Source organism: Brienomyrus brachyistius, chromosome 3 (assembly GCF_023856365.1).
Source record: "Brienomyrus brachyistius isolate T26 chromosome 3, BBRACH_0.4, whole genome shotgun sequence".
NCBI lineage: Eukaryota > Metazoa > Chordata > Actinopteri > Osteoglossiformes > Mormyridae > Brienomyrus > Brienomyrus brachyistius.
In genome coordinates this window covers 22,881,933-22,906,426 of record NC_064535.1, presented here as the reverse complement: position 1 = coordinate 22,906,426, position 24,494 = coordinate 22,881,933, and the positions used below count along the sequence as shown (strand labels likewise).

The 24,494-nt window shown below is 47.6% G+C and overlaps 1 protein-coding gene across 2 annotated transcripts; it reads right to left on the bottom strand.

Annotated features, from left to right (window-relative positions):
- Positions 1-776: 776 nt before the first annotated feature.
- On the bottom strand, positions 777-20,679 carry arid2 (AT rich interactive domain 2 (ARID, RFX-like)). 2 transcript variants are annotated; one of them, XM_049009552.1, is made up of 21 exons: positions 20,159-20,679; positions 19,920-20,013; positions 18,864-18,961; positions 12,127-12,260; positions 11,703-11,921; positions 11,323-11,390; positions 10,837-10,906; positions 10,501-10,751; positions 10,311-10,407; positions 10,017-10,226; positions 9,555-9,722; positions 9,162-9,243; positions 8,846-8,980; positions 7,874-8,067; positions 5,244-7,696; positions 4,099-4,268; positions 3,863-4,001; positions 3,670-3,752; positions 2,310-2,427; positions 2,013-2,104; positions 777-990 (listed from the first exon to the last, which is right to left on the bottom strand). In XM_049009552.1, exons 1-21 carry the CDS (start codon positions 20,248-20,250, stop codon positions 879-881), a joined length of 5,079 nt encoding a protein of 1,692 aa, XP_048865509.1. In that variant the 5' UTR covers positions 20,251-20,679; the 3' UTR covers positions 777-878. The 2 variants fall into 2 exon arrangements, with proteins under 2 accessions (XP_048865509.1, XP_048865510.1); XM_049009553.1 differs by having other exon boundaries at positions 9,162-9,240.
- Between the last annotated feature and the right edge of the window lie 3,815 nt (positions 20,680-24,494).

Genomic DNA, 24,494 nt, shown 5'->3' with positions numbered 1-24,494 from the left:
CCCCAAAAAAAAAACTTTACAGCATCAGTACCTTTGCAGAAGTATGTACAGTTTTTCTAAGAACATTCATCCACTGCTGAGTGTACATCACATCTGATACAACTGACAGGGAGCATTATAAAATCTACCAAAGTAATGCTTCTTATGACACCACAGAGCACCGCGCCTGTGGCTGCAGAGGCGTGGAAATGAACTCATTTCTCATTTATATATCTATATATATTTATATATATAAATATTCACAGACATTTACAGGATTTTCATTTAACCATATTGGTATTCATTTTGATAATAAATAAGTGAAAATATATCAGCTCAAGTAAGAAAACCAAGCTACCGAGTTGTGAAGAACAGCCATCTGTCCAGTTGTTTGCTGCAGCACCGACTTCGCTGAACTCCCCCCCCCTCCCCCCCCCAGCCCCCCTCAGGAACTCGTATGCAAACTGGTTCAGCCAAACTGTCCCAGGGTTACAAAAAATGTGCTCATATTGGTCTGGGAATAAAAATCTTGTCTGATTGTAAAGTATGGAGCAATGTGGCTGGTAAGGAACTCTTCCCTTCAGGGCTGCGTCCGAACGCCCCCCCCCCACCCCCCCCGAACAGCTGGTGGAAGATCCTGTGGCAGTGTGTGGAGAGGACGCCTGTGTTGGCTGATCGGACCTCAGACGGTAGGAGCTGTGGACTTTCCCGGCCCGTGGCATCCTCTCCCCACCCTCCTTCAAAGGCCGTCTTCAGTAACGAGGCCTCGAGCCTCCTTTTCCTTTTATTTATCTATATTTATTTAGATTTTTTTTTTTTTTGGATCCAGCTTCTCTCCCCTGGTCAGCGGGAGAGAAGCAGGACTGACTCACTTGACAAGTCCCAGTCCTGGCACCTGCTCACGCCTGGAGGGAGCGCGTAAGTTCATAAAGGCATTTGGCAAGTGTGGTGGACACCTCCATGTTACTGAGCGCCAGCACGGACAGCTGGCTCTCATGCCGCTTCACCAACCTGCCAAGAGACGGGAGTCCGTTAAACAAAACAACGGAAAAAAAAAAACAAACGAAAACAAACAACACCACGATGCTCAGCTACATGTAGAAGATTAATGTGAAGATTAATGTGAATAAAGAAACCAACACATCAGCCAAGCGTGTTGCCTGTGTGGCAGCGGAACCCTATTCTCACAGAGCATTAAAGAGCCCGTTAGCTTCCCAGACACAAGACAAAACTCCACCGAAATTTATGGAATTTCTGCATCCATTTTTAAACCACGAGAATTAGATTAACCAAAACAAAACATCCAGTTACATGTAATCACATTTTTCAGTCTCTTCTTGTAAATATATTACCGGCTACCAATATATTTCTCCACAAATGTAGAGGATTTAACATTCAGAATGTCACATTCTTGATGTATATATTAAATATTTGTTTATTTTGAGCGGTACATGTATTCGCACGAAGACCAAAGGGACAAGTGTTTAAATCGCAGTTCTGTTGAAGTAGTCATTATAAATATGCAAAAGTTACTAAAATTATACACAAATGAGAAATTTAAGCTAAGAACACCATTCAAGGTTTAATGAACACAAATGAACCTATAAATCACTTGGTCTGTTACAAAGGCTTAGTGTTAAATATGCTCCAGGTGGAAATTCGAGTACTTGCTCACTACAAGTATCAGCACCAGTAAAATCTGACGTAGCTCTCCATCCGGGTACTGGCTTTTTAGTACTATACAATTTACGAATGCTCACAATGTGGCAGCAGAATAGTAGCATGCCTAAAACATAAACAACAGGCGTACTGACACGCCCCAGCGTTTGTAGTATAAATGTACAGTATCCTTATGTTTAATAAATGTGTTGAAGAAGTTTCACTGATCTGTAGTCATAGCTCACAGCATCGCCCAGACAGCTAGTTAGCTTAACCAGTCATACCATCAACCAATGGCAACACACCCCTAAACACTGGAGCAAGTAAATTGCCCCCCACGTACACGGCACATGAAAACTGGGAAATGGACTTACTTCCGGCCACAGCCTGAATGCTTAGCGATGTTCTTTAATATTAAGGCAGCAGTCAGTCTGATGTGTTTGGTTATTGGTCCCTCCTTCTCGTCCTACATGGACAGAAACAAGTAGTTAAGCAGCTGCCTAAAAATGACAGCACCATTAATCAATATGTGACGTTAATTAAAAACACGGAGCCATGTGACGGGAATCAGGGCAGCGAGCAGAAGCAGAACGGGGATCCCGCGCAAAGGCGCCGAGCTGGTCAACCTGGCCACGCCCTGAGCACCAGCGCCTCCTGCAGGCCATACTTACAGTGAAGTCCCTGAAGGCCAGGTTGCGGGAGCCACGCCTCAGGGCCATGAGGGCAGCACTGGGATGACTGGACACAGGCTTCTGGGACCGGGGGGTGGGGGCATTGTCAGCCGGGGGCCTGTAGGGGGAACATGACAGACTGACCTAGATGCCCCCACGCTACACAGGGGACCAGATGGTCTCCTTCTAGATTAGAGCGCCTTTACAAACAGCATGAATACTGGACAGTGTGGCAACTTAATAATAAAGATCAACCTCAGTCTATGGGGGCGGTTCTACGTCGCATGAAATCTTTACACCGATTAAAGACAGCATCCCGTGGCTATTCACCCAAACAGACAGCAGGGGTCACTAACAAGCAAGCAGAGTGACAAAGCCCACCAATGTGTATAGAGGGAGCTCTTGTTCACCTGACATGGCTCACTACAGCCCACCTCTCACTCTGCGAAGGGAAGTGGGCGACACGTCTGTCCAGTCGCCACGGTGCTGTTTGTAAACAGACTACGCTACGCGAGTAAAACCCTGGGAGGCTGTGATGTCACTGTGCTTCCCACAGCCTGTGTGACACTTCCATTCTGAGCGAGTCGGCTCAAGGCAATAAAAACCACACACATTCTCCACTGTCTGTATCACTCCAGCCTTCTTCCCCGGGATTCTGCCCCCTTGTTCAAACTCCAAGCATCTTTCAATTCTTCCCACATAATTTTCCAGCACTTAATGACCTTAAATAACCATCATTACAGGTAAAGTTCAGCCATGTTAAAATATGTAGTTGGATCCCAGTCGCCTCTAAAAAACAGAACCATTGTCATTCATATTGAAATGACTCACAAGACTGCAATGCTGAGTGTCACATTGTTTCTTTTCATCTGTACTGTCACACTTAGCAATATTTCTTTTGGCTACATCTACACTCATACATATTCATTTCCAGTAAACAACAGTTATGTTGACTTTAAGTGCCATGCCAGCAACTTAGGCTGTAATAAACAGTTAATCGTAAACTGTATACGTGACCTTGGACACATTGATCTAAACTTTGCTAATTCAAGTAATAAGGGCAACTTCTTAACGATAAGAACCTTAAAACAGCCTCGCTGTGAACCTAAGATGAGCAGGAACGTCGCTGCAGTTCTCTGCCCTTATTGTCCTCCAAACGTCCCGAAAATATGCCACCGCGGTGACAAGCTCCATTCTTGTACGCGAAAGGTACGCATTACCATGTTTTCATATTAACCATATTCTGAACCGTCACACACTTAAGCTATGCACAAGAGGGCGCAGCAGGCGAGCTAAAAAAATCTCACGTCACGTGAACCGCGTGTGAACCTCTGACGCCGGGCCGGACGGCCACACGTACTTGGAAGCGTTCGGACCGCCGCTGAGCATCTGCTCCTCCAGCTTCAGTCCAGCCAGCAGGGCATCCCGTGAGCAGTGCTTGTCCTGGTGGATGAGGGAGGTGGCAGAGAAAGAGGTGAGGTGAGGTCACACCTGCGAACCGGGCTGGGCTACAGCCCGGCAGAAAGGCATTGAGGGACGGAGGAGGCGCTTGCCTGCAGGTGGGTGATGAAAGACAGCCTTTGCCGGGGAAAGGGTTCACAGCCTTCCCAGAGACATTGGCCAGGATAGACCTCCTTGGCGCCGTGCAGTGTGGCAGCGTGGTAGAACACCTGAGAGGGCGTCTCAAACCACCTAAAATAGATTGGAACCCCGAGTCAAGAAGCCCAGATGTACGTGGCACACGGGGAGCACCCCTGCCGCAGTCTGAAGCTGCGACCCCCAGGCTTACCGTTTACAGGACTGCCACAAGCACTTGAAGTTCTGGCCCGGTTTCCGGGCCTGTTCAGCTGGTTCCGCCCGTTCCGCTGGGGCCTGCGGCCCAGCCAGAGGTGGACTGGAGTTCCCTGTGCTGGTCTGGGTGGGATGGGGATGCGGGGGCGTTGGAGCCATCGGTGACGGCTACCCGGGGAAACCACACAGACACATTATTACATCACCACTATTGGGGTGGGCACTGTCATTTTATGGTGGTTAAGGAACTGACCACATAACCAGAAGGTTAAATGCAAGAATCACAGAAGGCCACAGATAATGCAGGTTATTGGTTTCACCAGGAATTCGTGTTAAGTAACTATGACCACAAACCCCCTGAAGAGCCATCGGACAGCCAACTCAGACAGACCCCATTCAAAGAGGAGCTTTATAAAAGGTGTGTCATAAATATCACCTTTACAAACCTCTGTAATTTAATATATCTCATGTATGAAAAGTCAATGACTTAATACGCTGGACGTGGAACGAACAAACCACCTCCAAATTCACCAGCCAAGCCACATGTGTGAATCGTCTGGATTGGGAATTCATTTGGTATTCAAATCGCCCCCAACCAGGCGGAGCCCGGCAAGGGAGCGTCCCGCCTGCACACCTGTCCGTCTGGGTCGAAAACCCTGACCCCCCTGGGTCCCCAACGAGACTCCCCCCGACCAATTACATTTGATGATAAAAGTACTTCACAAAAACCAGGTTGTTGAGCAAAAACAAAAAAAAGTTAATAAAACAATAAGTAGCTACAGGTCTGTTAGATAGCGGCAGATTCATGGATTATGTGACTTCAGTCTTCAGGAGGTTGCTGGTTCAAGCCCCGGCAGCAAAGGAACATATCCTTTGGGTCCTTAAATAAAGACTTTAGCCTCCTAAAATGCTCTACGGAAATAAATGGCTGAGACTCCCAAGCTTTACCAAACATCCCCCGCAATGTGTTAAAAATGTGCGTCTCAAAAGAGAGCATGATGGGATATATGAATAGAAGCATTCCTATGCACCTGTACTTATGCAGGCAGCTAAATAAATCATCATTTCAAATTTTTTATTTTTGTTTTGCTGCTGCCGCCATGAACAGAAAAGGTTGGGGAAGTTTCTCCCGGAGAGCCTCACCTGGGGCAGACTGCTCTGCACAGCCGCGGACACACTCTGCTTCTGCTGCGCCGCGTTCCCTATTGCTACTTTTGCCACCGCAATGGGGTCTGCTCCCGCGGGCACAGCCACCATGGTGGCGCTGCAGCCAGCGTTGTTGGGGTCGCTAATAGTCACTATGCGCACGCCCACTTTATTGGGGATGCCCGAAAGGGTCCCCCGGTCCATGTCGTCAGCCGGCCGTTTGGCGCCCCGGCTGTCACTCGAGCCGTTGGCGGGCAGAGCCAGGGCTGTTAGGGAGTTTACAGTGGTCACCGGGGCAGAAACCTGCTGCTTTACTGGGGGTGAGTCCGAGCTGGGGCTCAGTACTACAGGTCCATTAGCAAGCTCGGTGCTATTGCTGGTGCCCTCCAAGCAGACAGGGGGCGCCATCCCCGCCAGCGTGTTGGCACCAGGCAGGGAGCTGTTGACCGGCAGAGGGCCGTTTGGCGTCCGCTCCGACGGATCCGCTTTGGCAGTGTCGTGCTGGGGGGGGTCCGGGTTCTTCTGCGGCTTCTGTCGGGGGATTTCTCCGTTTCCCAAGCGCTTGGAAGCTTTGTGATTTGGAATGTTTTTGCTGAAGTGAGAACTGTCTCCTCGGTCGGGGTCGCAGACACCATTGACGAGGCCTCTCGTCTCCGGGGCGTCTGCTGGCCCCTTTGCCTGCACGCCATTGGCGGGACCCTCAGCGGCCTCGGCCTGAGGCCCATTGACCACCTGCGTGCCCTCCCCAGCCTCCGACGGGCTTTTCCCTGAGTTGAAAGGAGGTAGACTCAAGTCGACACACCTTCTCCCGTTGACCAGCTTGGCGGCAGCGGTGCCGTCATTAGCTGCCGGCCCCTCAGCCTCCGCGGTATTACCGTTGCTCGCCTTGGGAGAGCCCTCCATGAGCGAGGAGTTCTCCATCACCTCGATCTTCCGCTCATGCACGTGGAGCCCCGTGGCGTCTTTGGCCTCCTCCTCCTTTTGGCAGATGATCTTGTCGCCTCGGAAGGGCGGTGCCGGGACCGCGTTCATCGATCCCGCCGGTGACTGGTTGAGGGCCTGGACGTGCAGGCCCAGCGCAGGCTGCGAGCCACCAAGGGAGATGGTGGCTGGGGCCACGACCTGCGAGCCGCCGCTGCTGCCGACTGCGCCCGTGGAGAACCCCGTGTTTGGCACCACCGTAAAAGTCACCTGGTTACCAGGAGTACCTTGGATTATGGTTGCGGAGCTACTTGTGGAAATAAGCTGTCCGGGGAGCAGTTGCAGGTTGGAAATGGGCACAGTCTGCACAGGGCCCTGGGGCTGCAGGGGGCCTGGAACCAGCTGCACGTTCTGCTGGCCGACCAGCAGGTGCTGTTGCTGCGCCGGGCTCTGTACGCCGAAACTGGGGTTTTGGCTGTTCGTGACCTGGTACACCACCTGCGGACTGGACGCCCTCGTGTTGTTGGGAGGGGGAATCTGGGGTGCGGGGAGGATGAGTTTGCCTCCCGGGGTAGAGGGGCCACGCTTTGGGAGGAGTAACTGTTTGATCAGGCTGGATTCGGCAGGGGCAGCTTGTGGGGGAGGCGGCGGCGGAGGCGGCGGGTGGGGGTTGTGGTGGAGCTGGAGCTGCTGCCGTTTCACGGAGAGCATCTGGCTGACTGTGGGTAGGGGGCCCTGGGGAGGACCTTGGGGGACTTGGCCAGGTGCCGAGGTGCAAGGGGACACAGGGGTGGTGGGGGGGACACCCGGTTGCCCGGTTATCTGTACAGTTTGGGTCCCCGGGACAGAGGAAGGGTTGGCCAGCACTATCTGGTGGATGGCCGGCGCGAAAGCTTGGCCCTGCTGGGGCCCCGCTCCCATGATGACCACGCCCTGCTGCTGCGGGGGCGGGGCCGCAGGTAGGGGCGGTGTCTGGGGCGGCACAGGCTTGGGGGCAATGTTCTGGAAGGTGACGCGTGACCCCTGAGGGTTGGAGACACCCGCGATGGTGAAGACCTGGCCACCAGCCACCTGGAAGCTCGGGAGGGAGGAGCAGGGCGCAGAGGCGGCCAGTACCAGGGCCTCCTGGGCCGGGCCAGGCTGGGTGGAGCCTCCGGGGGGGCAGACGCCCTGTACCCGGCCCGCCAAGATGTGCGCCTGGGAGATGCCTGGCTGGAACACAGCGACGGGCGTCCCCGATGGGAGGACAGGCGGCGGGGCCGCAGAGCTGTGGTTGGGGACAACAGGCACACCAGCTGGGATGACGGAACCGGGAACCGGACTCTGAATGGCCCCCGCCTTCACAGCGTCTCCAGGTTTGCCAGGCACACCGGTCACCGTGGGGTTCTGGTGCAGCAGGGGCTGGGAAGGCGAGTTTTGAGGCGGCCTGTGGGTGATGTGAGCCACGCTCGCTGCCCCCTGTACCGCAAAGCTGGGGTTCCCGGCGATACCGACGGGCGCCTGATGGAACTGCGCCCCAGGGAGTACACCTGAGCAGGAAGACAGAAAGTCGGCATGCTCAGAGACGCGCGTCACACACGTATAATATGCAGCAGCTCTCCAGAATGCAAAGGGAAGCTAATTGCTAACTTGGCCATATTCATAAGTTAAAAATAAAATTAGCTGTGCATAAACACCGATTAAAGCACCCGGCTGGCCTCGCGTACCTGGCAAGGGCACGGGCGGGGGCTCTGCCGCTGGGCTGGGGCCGGGTACTGGGCCGGCTGCAGCCTGCTGTTGGTAGTAGAGCTGGACAGGCAGGGGGATGGCCCTCCGCCGGACCCCCACCACGTGGATGTGGGCCTGCCCCACCGCCTTGGGCTCCTCCACCCTCCTCACCGTGTGGTTTGGGAAGATGTTCCTGCCGCACGGAGACAGCACAAACCGCAGGACGTCAACGGGCTGTAAGACGAGCTTACTGGGCATTTCTCTGTGTTACCATCACTTTGTTACACAGAAAATACTCGCCTAGATCAGCTTACTGTTTAACCACTATTTTTTAACCATTTATACTGCTTAACAAATCACTGGCAGCCCTAACTCAGGGGAGGGGGGGGATCATCAGGGGCCCCCAGACTGTGGGAAATCTAGTGAGTAATTCAGAACTGCGGCTCTAATCCATTCATTCATCCATCTATCCTCCACCCGCTTATCCAGGTTGGAGGAGGGGGGGCGGGCGGCCTGGAGCCTGTCCCAGGCAACACAGGACACAAGGCTGGGGTACAACCTGGACAGGGCACGGGAGTGCGCCACACACACACACGCACACGCACACACACACACAATCATACACTATGGGCAGATTAGACACCAATTAGCCTAACAGCATGTCTGTACTGTGGGAGGAAACAAACACTGAGAGGAAACATGAATAACGCTGGAAATACATGCAAACACCCCCCCCCAGCCCCCCACAAAGACACACGCACACACACAAACACGCAGAGCGGAGCCAGGATTCCGGCTCCCAAACCTGGCCAACGTGTAGCCCCTGCTTCCTATCCAGAGCTGGCGGGGATGCCGATACGACATGGGCTGATCCCTAATTTAAAAGTTCCAGTAGACGTCCCCCCCCCCCACAACGCCATCGTTTTCAGAGACCGCGGCACCCGGAAAGCCCTGTGCTCCCAGCGGCCCACCTCAAGCATTTGTAGAAGCCAGTGGAAGTCAGGATGCCAGCCCGTGCCAACTTGCTGCACGTGGAGAGGTACTCAGAGTACATCTCGGAGCGCGAGACGGAGCCGTCGGCGTGCGTCTCAAAGTGTGCGTGTAACCTGCAGGGAACAGGGCGAGACGGCGACACAGGCAAGCCGTGAGGTTAGAGTCAGACGCTGGCAAAACCAGCATCGAAAGAGCTACACCAACCTTAATGCACCTAATAATATCCATCAGGCTTGAAAAAGAAAAAGCAATGAAAAGGGCTTCTCTCTAATCCCACAGAGGTTGACTTCTTACCACTGAGTTGCGAACTTCTCGCCGTCGATCTCCACAATGCCGGGCACCGCGGGAGTCGGCTGCGGCAGGACCCGCGACACTGCTGACAAAAAGCGACCCGAGGAGATCAGCCGCAGCCACGCTTGACATGCACAGCTGCTGCTGCGACGATGAAATGCACCTCACGCCTCAGACTATTTTTCTGCCTTACATGCGATGTCAGGAAACCGGTTTAAAATAACCACTGCGCTCCACTAAGAAAATGTATACTCTCGGATTTTAGTGATGCGCTCACAATTTAATTTTTCTTAGAAATATCAAATATAATCTCTTTTCTTAAGGTAACAAAATGGAATTATTTAAATCAGGCACCTCTTTTGGGCGCCTGCAGCTAGCGGATGAGGAAGGACCCACCTGGCACGGGTGTGCTCTGCATTTGTGGGGGCAGGTGCTCCAGCAGCTGGGGTCGCACCTCGGACACTGATTGTCCGCTGGAGCTCTGGTGCTCCACGAGTTTAACGGCTGTCACAGCATCTGGCCCAAAGGTGTGGATATCCACGGATACGAGACGCACTAGGAGATCTGCCAAGAGGGTGAGAGAAAGACACTCAGGTCCACAGGTATCCCAGCACAGTGAGGTTGGGCAAGCAACACGGAAGAGAGTGCATCACATTCAAACAAAATGAGGATCCACTGGCTACTGCCCAATTACCACGGCCTACAAATTTTACTTTTCAGGCAGATCTGCGAGAGCCTTAATGCCAGCAGCATTCAGGTCACGGTCCATTTCCTAGTGCCCTAGTCCACCAACTGATAGCTTTGGAACAGCATTCTGGGACATGGAGTTTTAAAGGCCTCTTCCGTGTGCAAACGTACCTATGCTCCGGTCCACCGAGGCGATCTTTGTGCAGGTGAGCTCACCCAGCTCCGCCAGCTGGTACAGCACCTCCAGTGAGGAGATGACCAGCATCACGTCTGGGAGAGTGAGGTGAAGGATGACCTCTCGGTAGGACTCCTGGTCCACGTACTCACAGATGAGGACGGCGTTGTCCTCCCCTTTACTGAGGTTAGCCAAAATCTCCATGGCTGGGGGAGAAGATATCATAAGGGATGGGTTCTGGACATTCAGATCTTTGCATAAAAAAAAATCCAGGTAGGGGAAACACTCACCTCTCATTTTCAAAAACCTGTCCCTCGACATTAAGCATTTGGTGATGGTGTGAAACATGAGATGGGTCGTTCGGAAATCGACGGGATCCAGCTGAAGCTAAGAGAGAAGCCGACCTAACGATTAGGCAAATCTGCACCTCGCCCTCCCCCCATCCTGAAACAGCACCCCCAGAGAGGGCTGGGACCTCACCTCCGCCGCCACGTTGCCCAGCGTGTCCAACCCCAGTTGCCGTAGCGACACAAAGTGACAGTGGGCACACAGGAGGAGGAATCTCAGACAAGTGCGGTTAGCTGCCAGAAGTCTGACGTTCGCCTCCTCGAAAGACAGGTTGCGTAGGATGACTGCGATCTGGAGCACCCTCTGGCCCTCGACGTCGCTGATGCCGACATCCCGCGGTGGGTGAAACAGGGCATCCCACGCCCCTTCCTTTCCTGTACCATCTTCGGTATAACAGAAAAGACGATGCGTGACTGCATATCGCCCGGCGAAGGCAATGTCGGGATACAAACAGCTTTAGGGTCATACCTTGCGATTTGGTGCTCCTGTCAGAAATTAGGTCCCGAACTTCAGCATCATCAACGATGTCCTTCCAAAACTACGGTAAAAACACAGTTACCGAGTCAATCAGGCGGTAACTCGGACCCACATCTGCTTTTGTTGTACGGATTAATCGACTTTATTAACATATCATTCCGTCGTGCCGAGCTCGCTTCATTCATGCCAGCTTGAAATGTCATTTGTCAAATCACAACAGTCTAAAAAAACCAGAGATAATAATGGGTGCATTCATCCATAAAGTAAACACCAGAAAAAGTACGCTGAGGTTCACATTCTCCATGTGACTAGTGATGAAATATCACAAGGTTACAAATATGAAGGGAAAGCTTCAAAGGCAACAGAAAATGGATGCGGGAGGCGATACACAACCACAATCTCAATCAGTATAGCGAAATAAGCAAAACATCCACGTATTACAGATACGTCTTCATGCTATGCATCTAGACGGCTCACCTTCACAAAGTCTCGGGACGTCTTCTCCTTCCAATCCATCCCAAATACAACTGAAAAACTTCCTAAGGCTGCAAGGGTAGACAGATGCAGATTGAACACAAACATGGTTGTTTTCAGGGCAGGGAAATCTGAGGTCAGTAGATCTGATCGCCTTTGCCAGTGGTAACACTAATCAAATTTCACTAAAATGAAAATCACAAATGACTCGGCACTGCCAACCCAGCACTGGACTGATACTGACAGGCACCAGACAATGGAACACACAGATATCTACAAACACTGTGTGGTTTGGCGCCGGGAGAAGCAACCAATTTGTAAATGTCACGGCGGGAAAAGATGAGACTCGGCTCGCTGGTGGGCGGTAGGACGGCCAGACGTACTGTCATCGAAGACGCCGGCGTGAGCCAGCAGCAGCGTGATGAGTTTGGGGTCCTTCTCCAGCTGCATGACGTGCTTGCTTTCGTTGGACAAAAGAGTGCAAACGTTGATAGCAAAGTCGACCTCGTTGGGGAGGCCGGAGAGGAGCGAGAGCACCAACTTGTTGTAATCAGACGGCGGCATGAACTCCATAGACAAGCCGTAACTTTGACGAAGGTAATCTGCGGACCGAAACCAAGCCGGCTGAAGTTAAATACTGGGTTAAGCAGAGGGCAAATACTCTAATAAAAGTAAGCAGCTAGAGGAATATGCTCCACATTCACACAACACAACACGGCAGTGGGGGATTCAAGGTTACAGGCGTTGCTGTGCTTGGCAGCATCCCAGGGCCCCAACAGAAGCAGCCTGGGGAAGGGAGTATGTTACCTGATACAATGTGCTGCTGGTAGTTGTAGGAGCAGGGAAAGGCCCCCACTGGAAGAGACAGCTTGGGGTTGCCAGGTTGTGCCTCCTCCTCATCCTCTCCGAAGTGATGGACCTTCTCATACTTCTCCAAATAGCTATAGAGAGAGAACCATTCAAGCTGCTCTAAAAACATACCAAAGAACCTCAATTCTTATCTGACCGACACAAAAACATCTAACCAATGTTACACTTGTCACAGCTTAGATAAAACACAATTTGGTCTATGCATTTTAATTGTTTTCCAGTTCAGTCCTCTATGTAGCAGAATCCTTCAATCTTATAAAAATTACCAGAGATTGTGTATTAGTTAATGTACTGCCCATTTTGTATCCATCTCCTACAACTGTGCAATAATCTATAATTAGCTTGATAAGTAAATGACAAGTGTGACCATACAATCAGACTTGCCTGTCAGATACCTCCACCACCATTTACACACCAATAAACAAGATGAGTGGAGCTTGTGACCTTGTTCCCTAATCTGAACCGTTTTATTAAATAGCCAGCCGTGCAAATAAGCAACATCAAAACCACAGAATTTAAACTAGCAAGCTATGTGGCTCAGTTAGGATTCATAGTCTCTGTTCATAAAGTTGCGATGGGAGACTGTCAACATGGCAGTGATGCATTTAAAATGCATTAAAGGCCATTCAAACCTGCACACATCCAGGGCTACAAAAAGAGTCTTTACTGAGCTTGTAAAGGCGGCAGGCGCAAGACACCAGAAGGTTTTAATCCTGACATCTCCTCTCTAGGGGCACACAAAGGTAAAGATCAGAAATTCTGTCATGAACAAGTTCGGCTCACCAACAGCTCCATAAACTAATCAAAACTTAGCTATGTAATAATAGAAATATACATCTGTAAGGAAATTTCAAATGTCATTCTTCTGAGGTACCTTATAAAAAAAAAAAAAAAACAGTTACGTTACATTCGAGATCTACGTTGAGTGAAAGCTATCGGCGGCAATTCCAAGGAAACAGACTTCCACATGAAGCAGCATTTCCATGCTAATTCTGCTAAATTCAGCAAATAATCCACCGAGGTCCTGAGAAACTAGACAAACACACAACCACAGAATTTATAAAATCCATATTCCCTTAACAGCCTGCTACTAGAATATACAAAAGGAACAGAAGCTGGCCAAGTGCAGAGGGAGTGATGTATTAAATGACCAGCAATAGAAACTATGGCAAGACTTCAGCACAGTGCTGAGAGCTGTAATTATGGGGGAGAAGCTATCACTGATATTTCTATTTAACAGTTAATACAGTGCTTTGCCATTAAAGCAAATAAAGTTTTATCAACATCACAAGCACTCTGCATGCAGTTCACTCTCAGGTCAGTGGAGGACAATCAAAGCTCCCTCAAGGTGCAGAGAGCGAGCTTGGAACGCAGCCTAAAAGTGAAGCGGCAGGTTCGGCTGCATCAGCCACAAACCAGCCCCTTTCCGAAAAGCACCCGGGCTTCGCGTTCGCCATATTCACTTCCACGGTGACCTTTCCACCTCTAAACGGAGACATCCTCCATAAGGACCTGCTTGCTAGGAAGAACGACACAATTCTTCAGAAAGACTTACTAGATTCTACTTGCAATAAATATTAAGAAACTCAAAACCAATGTAGGATGCCAGTCTTTCAACAGAACTGAGCCAGCTGGTTATCTGCACTTTGTTTTACTACAGACATCACCACCCAGTCCGCTGTTCAGTAATCCACGTGGTTGTGTAAGAAGAAAGAGTAGCAAAAGTGATGCAGCTGACCAAAACATTACACGGAATGTTTTACACACACCGGGCTTCCCAACACCACATACAATGGATAAACTGACAAGATTAAGGTTTCCACAGTTCAATTCTCATGAAGACCGGAGCTCAAATTCCATGATTAGTTCTCCAAATTGCAGTTGCAAAGGCAAGACTAAGAGAGGCAAGAAGTAAACCCGGCATTATCCCAGCAAAGGTGCCTTTCTTCAGGCACCGAGACTGTGATACTGCCAGAAACAGAGAGGTTTCCCCGCTCCTTCGGCGAAATGATTTTCCAGGACATTTCCAAGAGTCTCTGAAAACGTTTTTAGACTTCATATAAGGGCAGACATTAAGGAATCATGCCGAATGTCTTTTCTGACAGTTTAACAGCACATCTACAAACCAGGGACACACTGAATGTAAACCTTTTGAGAAGCTTGGGATCAAGAGGGAAAAAAAAAATCAAATAAAAAAAATCAAAAAGGAAGACAGACATGTGATGCAGGTGGACAGCATTTCTCTAAAATATAAATTAGATTCAGCTATGCTACAGTATTGCCAAATCTTGCATGTGTTTCACAAAGACAGCTGTAAATTTAGAATGAATGTTGCATGGGCAAATGTGTTAGCGGTAACTGTTAAAACCTTAACTCTTATATAAATCTAGATGAATACTGGGCAGACTTCACATTGGTACAAAATAAATTCGGAAGGAATTAATTATATTACGTAGTTTCAAGCCAATTTGTCTTATTTTCCATTACTTGAATCGGTTCATAATAGGATTAACAACATTTACTATAACACAGCTTGATAGTTTCAAAAGAACATGAACTTCCAAACAGAACACCACAAGCTAAAATCTTACGCTGATACATTCACACTGGAGTCAAGAAACTGAATAAGACACACAATTTTGAATTATATAATCTCTCCAACTAGCCCAATTAAGACCCGTTTTACAGATGTATGCAACATACTGAGTTAGCAAAAACTCCAACCAAAGGAATAAATATCTGTTTGCAGCAAGTTCGGAAAACATTGAAGGCTTCGGAAACACCTTCTAGCAGAAGTTAAAGGACAGTTTCTCAGAAAATGCTACCACACCAAGCTCAAAGCTAGCAAGTGCAAATGAGCAGCATATCCAACTAACTAATTTCCATAATACAGTACATATGAAACATATCACAAAATAGAACACAATACACAACTCACCATATGGTATAACTCCTAAACTTCCCCTAGACATAAATTAAACATCCAAGACTACAAACATCTGTGGTATCAAAGCACTGATCCACACTTCTTAAAAGCAGGTTTCATTTTAATGGACCACTGAGAGCCAAGCCGATAGACACTCTCCTAAACCCAATGGGTGTTTCGGGGGAATCATACCCCAAACACTGCATGTACTGCTTATGGCTCGTCACTGCGTCTCAAAATCTATTCAGAGTATGTGGCCCACTGGCTCCTCCATGCATTTTTCCCTCCAAAACTGAGCATTGCAGCCCGACACTCGTTTCAATCAAAACATGTGCAACAAGAGATGAGGGCAGTTCAAAGGGCTCGATGGAGACCCATCCCCCACATATACTGCCATCACATAATTCCTTACTATTTAAAGTACAATAAAAGTAGCAGATCAAATAGGCGATCCCAAGCAAGCGAGCACTTAGGTGAAACTTCCACCGCTCCGCGCTGGATCAGAGAAGGCTAGAGTAACACGTTTTCCCTCAAGGAAAATGGACACAACACACAGGGGTTACCCATAATTCTCAAGGCACATGCATGTAGCAGTGCCCGCAGGAGGGGAGTCCAGCATGGACGAGTTATTTCCTCCCAGACATTTTTTGGAACTGATAAGGAAGCCTTAATTTATAGGTTTTTCCAAGCTGTGTGAAAAGCCTAAAAGTCTGCATGTATAACACAAGCTTCTCTTCCTTCAATTTCAGTTGCGTCCCACAAGAGATTCAGCAACATCTCCAAAAAAGCAAGTCCGACAAAAGTCAAAGTGGATACCCGACGCCAACGAATATCGTAATTCCCAAATTATTAAACAACGTTCACGAAGAGGAAAAATAACACCGCTAAAATACTCTGCGGACACCGATTACATCACCCACCAAAGGGCTGATAGCACTTGGAAGAAATATGTTCCACAGAGCACAGGAAAACACAGGCATGTCTAAACGAACAAGTGACCAATCAATTTGGCATAACACGAACAGTACACATCTCTCACTCTTAAAGAGCAACATTTCATAAGCAGGCATAAGGTGAGCATGGCCAGCCAGCCAAAGATGGGAAAAAAAACATCTGACTGTAACACAGCGAAGCAAAACTAGATTAAAAACCTTGCCTACACATCCATGACAATATGACTAATATAGCACAGTACAGATAACGTATCTCCTGGGGAAAGAAAAAAAAAAAAAAAAAAAAAAACAGAAAAGAGGTGAAGTAGTAATAGCTCAGAGGCAAGTGTCATTGTTTGTGGCAAGATGCACGTGTGCAGAACCAATCAGAGGAACTGAGGTCTCAAGGCAAACCAAAGAGTACAAACACACAGCTGCTTCGACTAGATACCTGCACGTCTCACTGTAACTGAAATTTTCACATTTTACTATTACAACAAGGGTAATCATTTTTTGTTTTATTTCAGTGGATAAGTGTTTTAAATTTAGAACTACTAGAGAACTTTCTTGGAGTACTGAAAAGCAAGCTCTGCGAGAGGAGCGTTAAACTAGAGTAACGTCGTCCTCCTCCGTTCACATGACGAAACTGTTGATTTGGCATGCACCGGTGCAAGGATTAACAGCATGGTTTTCAAATCACACACAGACCCAAAAAGCATTCAATTAGTGCCCAACCAATGTATGCACATTCAGTCATATTACAAGTTTTGTTACAGAATGGCACAAGATTGCACACATCTTACATTCTCCAGTCCAGGTGAGAGTTAACTGACAAGGATCTACAAAATTAATTATGCTTAAAGTTTTACTGCAAAGCCTTCCCAAAAATCTACATAATCGTACACCTCAGTTCTTCACACTAGATTAAACGACCATCGAGTACGTACAACCCTGAGAGACCTGCAGGACAAAAAGGAGGTCTTTGCTGAAGAAAGCAGTACTTTCAAGTAAGAGACTGCATTCTTGCTTGAATACTAAATACAATTTCAGACATACCCATAACATGCGGAGGCAAAATCCTAATATCTAGGATGGGGGCATTTTCAGTGGTGACAGAGCAGTGAAAGGTCTCACCCCGTGCCCCTTAATACCCGCTCCGAATACAGAGAAGGGCATTGTGGCAAGAGCTACAGGTACTGCAGCTTGATCTGAAAAAGCAGATGTGTGCACATTTGTCTCTAAAAATCTGGAAAAAAATGCAAGAAGGGGAGATGGGGTCTGTTCCCCTGATAAATCTAATGCCCAAGTACTGCCCCCTCGTACTGTCAACACATCACACTGCTTGACAAACAGCTTCATGCTGAAGAAAACCGGGATAACCTTCAGCAATCTAAGCTTGATCACAGGCCACAAATAATATTATCCATACCGACACACAGCAAACTGCCAATTACACACCAGTATAAAATAAACATTCGAAACAGCCTCCTTACTCCAATTCTGCAATGACTGAAATCACCCAAAGGTATTAGTAATGTGTCAGCAGACAAGGCCTTGCCATGTGTGGCAAAAAAAAAATCTCACTTCCCTCTAACTGATGCCCCTGCAATTCTGAACTGCAGGATCTCCAGATCTTCCCCTAATACTCCAGACGGAAATACTAAGCATGCAGCAGTTTCAAACTTAGCATCAAAGCTTTAAAGGTCTTTAAGACAAATCATTACAGAATTACTCTGATAGGCATTAAAATTTTCTGCACTTCTCAGTTATAACAAGTCAGGGTGGTCATTATTAACACCTCACCCCAACTACTACCTTCCCTGTAACATGATCACTGGTGGATCTGACTTGTCTAGACGGGTCAAAAAAAAAAAAAAAAAGTCATTCATTACATGACCATTATTATCAAGCTGAAGAAACGGCAAGCGGCAGATTCACAATCCTCAGATACCTCTGATAACACCGAATCGGCCTTGGGTTCAGGTGATCTTCACTGGGCTCCTGTAAATCAGTCCCAAGTACTAATTTTAAAGCTAATTAATACTTCAAACTGAAAGGGGATGCAAAACGTGGACCTGTGGCGGCTGCAGTGGAGGAGCTAAGCAAAAACATATGGCCGTTCTGCATGACAACACAGCAATCCCCCCCCCCCAGTTTAACGCAGCAGGTTGAAGAGCTGGAGAAACTTTTTTTGGAGGGAAAAAGGCAATCAGCCGAGATGGGAAAGCAAAAATCGATAAACGTGCAGCTCCTGCATTTAAGCCATGGAGACCTTCGCTTCCTTCTCTTTTTGCACAATGGGCCCGGCGTGTTGAACTGGGAAAGATAAGGGCGACCTGAAGCTACACGCGCTGGATGCCATAACCTAAGAAGTAAATCATTTTATATGTCTCGTCTCTTAATGCAAAGACTTCACTTCATTTTAGCAAAAACCCTTCTTGGGAGGGGAGAAACAGGGCCACGCCGTCTGCTCGTATTCCACATGCGACCTCCGGCCCAGTAACTCACCAGCGGGACTCCTTCACGAAGCAAAAACTCTAAGTTACCGGCGATGTCAAGCACGTACGAATTAAAAGCGCTTAAAAACAGCCCCGTCCCGAAAGCTGCACTCTCACCAAAACCCCAGCTTCCCCCCTAATCCAACCAGCCGTAAAAATGCATTTTCCAAATGTACAGAAACTTCGCTTCAAGAGGACTTAGGCGCTGGTTTAACGTTATAAGCTGAGTATGTAAACAGTGGCCACATGCTCCCAGCTCGCCGGGACGCCGCCGCCGCCGCCCGCCTGCGAGCCCGGCCGTCCGGCCCAGACACTCACCGGAGGTAATACTGCTTCAGGACGAAAGCGGCGTTGGAGCAGCTCCTGGGGAAATTAAAATCTTCACCGAGCTCGGACCACAGATTCTTGTCCGAAACCTAGAAAGTTTGGAGGGGAACAAAACGTGTAAATCACCAATACTAGTGAGCAACACAGCGGAGTGATGCTACGGCGGGCAGCCGAACTTCCGATTAATTCAAACCAATATTTTTTACAAAACGTTCCCCTCTCAAGCACCAAGCCTAACTGCGATCTTGATTTTATTACATATAGATATACCCCCTTTAATATGATATGAACATTGGGCAGATATGTATGCATGTATGTTTTTTTTTTGTAAACTGTAACACTTGATGAGCTAAAATAAGTTTCTCCGGCTAATCCAGCATACAAAGTGTTATGAAAGGGGGAGCAGACGTCGGCTAAAATAAACACCAACAGTCCCCGCGATCAATATCGCCGGTGACAAGCTGTCAGAAATGTCGGCTCCTTTCATATTTAACTGTGTTTTAAACACGGGCCTGTGCGCGGCCTACAGTCTGCCGTCAGTCGAGGAGCCCGGCACGGCGCTTCTCAGCGCTCCGCCTAGTCTTTTCTTACCGCTAATATTTACGAAAAAGGGAGCCCCGAAAAAGGGGAGCCTCCCCCTCCCCCTTACACAGCCGCTCCGTGTCGATTATCGGCGTTAATGCCGGAGTCTCCCGGGGGCTGCGAGCGGAGCCGCTTCGGGGAGGCGCGGAGCGGCGGCGCGGAGGAGAGCGGCACACTCTCCACACGCCGGCCACCCTCCATAACGCCGTTAGCCGGCGAGGCTAAACAGCGTAAGGCCAGCCTCGAAGCAGTCTTTTTTTCTCCCCTCTTCTCGACCCCCTAACGCAGCCCTGGGCTCCGGGAAAGCGCGGCGGTGGTGCTCGTTGGAGAGGAGGGGGGGGCCCGTGGGGGTTGTAGGGAAAAAGCCAAGGCTGCCTCTTTGTTGGGTGCCCCGGGGAATCCGACGCAGGGAAACATGTTGTGAGTCGAGAGGTGGGAGATCCACATGCGAGGCTCCGCACTCACCTTCGCAAATCCGCCTAAAGAAACGACTCGGGTGTAGAGAGCATTGAGATCCAGCTCTCTCCCACCCACGACCGGGATCTTCTTGATCGGCGAGCTGAGGCAGAAAAAAAACCGCAATATTAAAAAAAAAAAAAATAAACACAAGAAGCCGTACCCGAGGCCCCGATACCGCTCCCATTTGAAGTTAAACGCGGTTTTAAAGTTATATTTCTGCTAGATAAAAAGCCACCCTTTCTCACCCTCTGCTTTGGTGAAACTGCCGCAGTTCGTCCAGGAAAGCTAGTCCTTTCCTTCGCTGATCTGGCTGATTTTTCCCCGTCGAGTTTGCCATTTTTTCAATGTATGAAAAGCTGTTAAAACCCCGCTCGCTCGCTTCCTAAGACGCCCAGGCTCCCATACTCCACCGGCGCCCAGTCATTCGCGAAGCCGAGTGTTTAAAAAGTTAAAGAAATAAGGCGAAGGGAGCGACAGCCCGCTAATGACTGGTACAGACTACAACACAGAAAACACAAGCCGATTTAGCCCTCTATAAGTTCTAAACCGACCGTCCGAATTACGATCCGTTTCGACGGCGAAACGAAATCGCCATTGCACTAAACGGTAAATGAATTGTTTTGGCCGAAGTTCGTTTTGGAGTGGTTTCACAGTGTGCAACGGAGGCGGCTCAAAAGCAAATCGCGCACACTGTGAAGCGGCAGCGGGATCCAGTTTTCAGACAAAGATCCAAAGGCCGGGAGGCTCGCACTGCCGAGCGGCGCCCTCTATTAGAAACAACGGTACTACACTATCCAAAGCCGTTTATTAGAACAATAGACAGTGTTTTCTTTTAGGGCTCATCTCAAACTTCCTAAATGCGTTAAAACAAGAACACAGCAATACACCTAGCATGGGGGAGAGAGGAAATTTCTGACTTTCAATATAGACGCGATTTGAAAGTAAAATTAATTTATTTTTATTGTCTGCACGTGTATTATATATTCATATTTAACTAAGGTTAAGTGATCTGTAGTTACTGTGGTCGATGTGCTTTTTATGGAATGTTAACGAAATATCTAAAATTCTGTGGGGGGAAAAAGAATACACTGCTTTAATGGCCTGTGTCGTATGGCTGAAATGTGCAACACACCAGTTTATTTTTTCTTCCGTGAAAATTACATTGTAGTTCCACTGAAATAAGTATGAAGCCACAAGTCTCACAAACTACATCAGCTTGTACTTCTTTTGACTGTGTGTGCACCTGTGAACGTTGAATTTTGGCTATAACCTCTACTACATAGTATTACGTATTGAGATAAAATGTTTCTTCTTCATACGGCTATACTCAACATAGCAGGTTATACGTTCACTTATACACTGTAACTACTATGCTATGCTATGTGTATATGCTGCTTAGAAATGCATAACGTCAGTTTCATCGTATATTTTTAACTTTGTGTCTAATAAAACTCTAGTATAATACGCGCCTTCTGACCGAATCTAGGAGCGAATAAGCGGCATGATGTCTAAAGCGAGGGTTCTGACACGCGGAGTAAAAATGTTTCGTTTTAACTTCCTATAACTAAATTGTAAGTATGACAGACTCGTGCCTGGTTCAGATGGTTGAAGCACAATGTAAAATAGCAGACATCTCTACTTAAATGCATCTTATTTTTATTCATGTTGAACTTTAACCCGATCATAGATAGTGAGTAAGGCTGACAGGCAAATGGATATTTTAAGAATGGAAATGCGCCTTTTTACGCCATAAACTTCTGCCCATGCTTTGAACGAGATAGTGTCATTAAACCATGCATTTACAGCCGCATGCCTTTCTGGCCGCCAGCAGCCACCGCAAATAGCCGAGCACTTCTGCGCCACCGGCTTGCATTGTGCAGCGGCAGGGGACACGGAAGCGCGCCGTAGTAAATAGAAGTTGTTAATGATCCCTGTCCATAGCTACCGGCCGGTTACGTACTAGAAGGGGTTTACACCACATTCAACCATTACACGTGCCCCGCCATTGATGTGCTGCACCGACACAAAATGGCGGAACACGAAAGCCAAATATACTAGACCCCATTTTGTAGAAGTTACAAATGCTGAAATTAGCCGTGTAACAAGTGAGCCACACGGCGACTGTCCGCTCTGCACGGCGTCCAGGAAAGAGCAAATATCGTGCAATGGAGCGCCCCTGTCACTGTATTAGGCGCGCCGCGGCGTTAGCAGGCGGATTCACTTCTGCTGAGATAAACGTTAATATTCACTGCCCGAGCGCATGGTTTGCCAGGAGAGCTAGCCCGTCACTTGATATTTATCAATTTATCAAGTTGTTTACAGCCATTTAAAATGGTAATCGCCCGTGGTTTTAAAAGAAGTTCAATTTTCTCGAAATGCATGCAGCTGGGAGGTATAGCACACGGCGCGGACAGATTAGTATGTCGGTCGGAGCGCATGTTGGCAGAATAGCTTTAGTTCGCCTCAAATATTAAATTCGTTCCAAAACATAATTCTTGAAATCTAAGACATTTAGATAAATAATCCCATTTTACTTCCGCAAATCGCACACATGCTGCTGGCGAATTGGTCCATACGGGCACTAAAGCCGAGGTTCGCTCAGCATTGACGATTGGAGCATAATGAAGGTGGTTCTTGTTAAATAGGACATTCATTTGTATGATCAAGTGCAATGTGTACAGTGTATTATCAATGTTCCAATTAGCCGTTAAAATTTCCTCCACTTTTTCTTCTGACTAATCGAACCTTTTATTATTTATTATTATTTAAATGGAGATAGTGAACTCCAGAAAGCCCGACCTAGTTTTTTTTTCGTTCTTTCTTTTTTCTTTTTTTCTTTTTTTTACTTTGATTAATGTTTTTGAACTGCACATATAACACAGTAGCTCCGTTTTCATCTAATTGTATGCTGGATTCAAAGAAGGTCCTTGACCGCAATATTGCAGTGCGAGAGTAATGGGCTGTTGATGCATTTGGGGGGGGGGGGGGGAAAGCTGAAGAGGAATATACTGACGACGAACAGAAATATTTCTTTCTGCAGATAAAACTTAGATTTTTGAACCTATTTTGAATTGATTGCTCCATTCACCATATACCACGTGCAAAACAATCATTGTCATTTTTGTAACATTATCAAAAAGTCCAATTCATGTACTGCAAAGTGCAGCAGAGAGGTTTTCATGAACGGTAAAACGTCCCTGAATTAAGTGTTGGATGAGAAATGCAGAAAAAATGCAGTGAAACCATTTTCCATCCAGCTATCCAGCTTCCAATAACGTGTCCCAGAGTACAGACAGCAAACAAACACCCAGAACAGGATGCTAGTCCATCATAGTTAACATACATGCATCCTCAAACATTATGGCCAATTACCAGATGCCAGTTAGCCTAAATCCATGTGTTGTACAAAGAAACCAACAGGCTAAACCCAGGAGGTGTGAGGCAGCAGTGCTATCCACTGAGCCACCATGCTATCCTGAAATCAATTTAAAGGTAAGAAATAGAACATAAAACTGATTTGTCAAATGGGATGGTATCTTGTTTAATGAGCCATGAAATGACAGACTATGAAGCAATGGGTTACAGCGCAGTTAGGTTTGGCTTCTTCCATTTGATTTCCAAAGCAATGTTTTTATTACACAATGCTTGCGTTCAGTTTTATGATCAGTACAAAAAAAGTCTGGTCTAATTCTCCACTTTCTTTTTCTCCATGTCTTTCATTATGTATGTGTGTAGTTTGTTAGATATACCTGCTTGTTCATGTAAACAGCTGAATGCAGCACACAGGCTAGGGCGAAAGGTTCAGTTGCTGTTTAACTAAGCAGATGAACGACTGAGACTTCTATTCTAAGTAATTTTGAACGTGTTGTGATTGTTGGTGCCACATGCGGTGATTTCAGCATCTCAGAAACAGGGATTTTCACACACTGCAGTGTCTAGAATTTACAGAGAATGGTGTGATGAATAAAACACCCGGTCAATGGAATTTCTGTGGCCAAAAACACCTTGTTAATGAGACCGGACAGGGGAGACTGGCCAGACCTTTAAAAGCTGACAGGAATGCCGCAATTTGACAAGTAATAGCTCAGTACACCACTGGTGTGCAGAAAGGCTTCTGTGAATGCACGACTCGCCTATTCTGGAAACAGTTCTCTGAGTGCTTTCTACCTGGTACTATCTAGACGTATAATAAAGTAGTTACTGAATGTATGTATCTGTGTAGAAAATGCCTCTTCATCATTTTTATGAATTATAAATGACAAACTGAAACACTGTTCGCTAACCTTTCACCATTATTATAACTGATTTAATATCCCTCTTTCTTGGCCTCTGCAATTGCAAAAATGGTAATAGTTATGGGCTAGTTCAATGAATTATGAGTATGGCGCCACTCAGTGGTGATGTTAAGAGTGGGATAAAACTTGTCCTTCTAGTTAAGGTTGCCAGTAAAAATATTATTCTCAAAATTAAGGATCTGCTTAAGTAATTCGGTTAAGCATTTCTCTCAAGGGCTTCCTTCTAAGGTTTGTGACAAATCTTTTACTACTGTCTAGTAACCTAATGAAACAAATTTCAAGAAAT

Excerpts from the sequence above, each read along its gene's own strand:
- arid2 (XM_049009552.1), bottom strand. The coding sequence starts at position 20,250 with ATGGCAAACTCGACGGGGAAAAATCAGCCAGATCAGCGAAGGAAAGGA. Across the intron at positions 4,269-5,243 it reads TGCAGAGCAGTCTGCCCCAG|CCGTCACCGATGGCTCCAAC; the intron begins GTGAGGCTCTCC and ends TTCCCCGGGTAG. Across the intron at positions 4,002-4,098 it reads TTGTGGCAGTCCTGTAAACG|GTGGTTTGAGACGCCCTCTC; the intron begins GTAAGCCTGGGG and ends AATCTATTTTAG.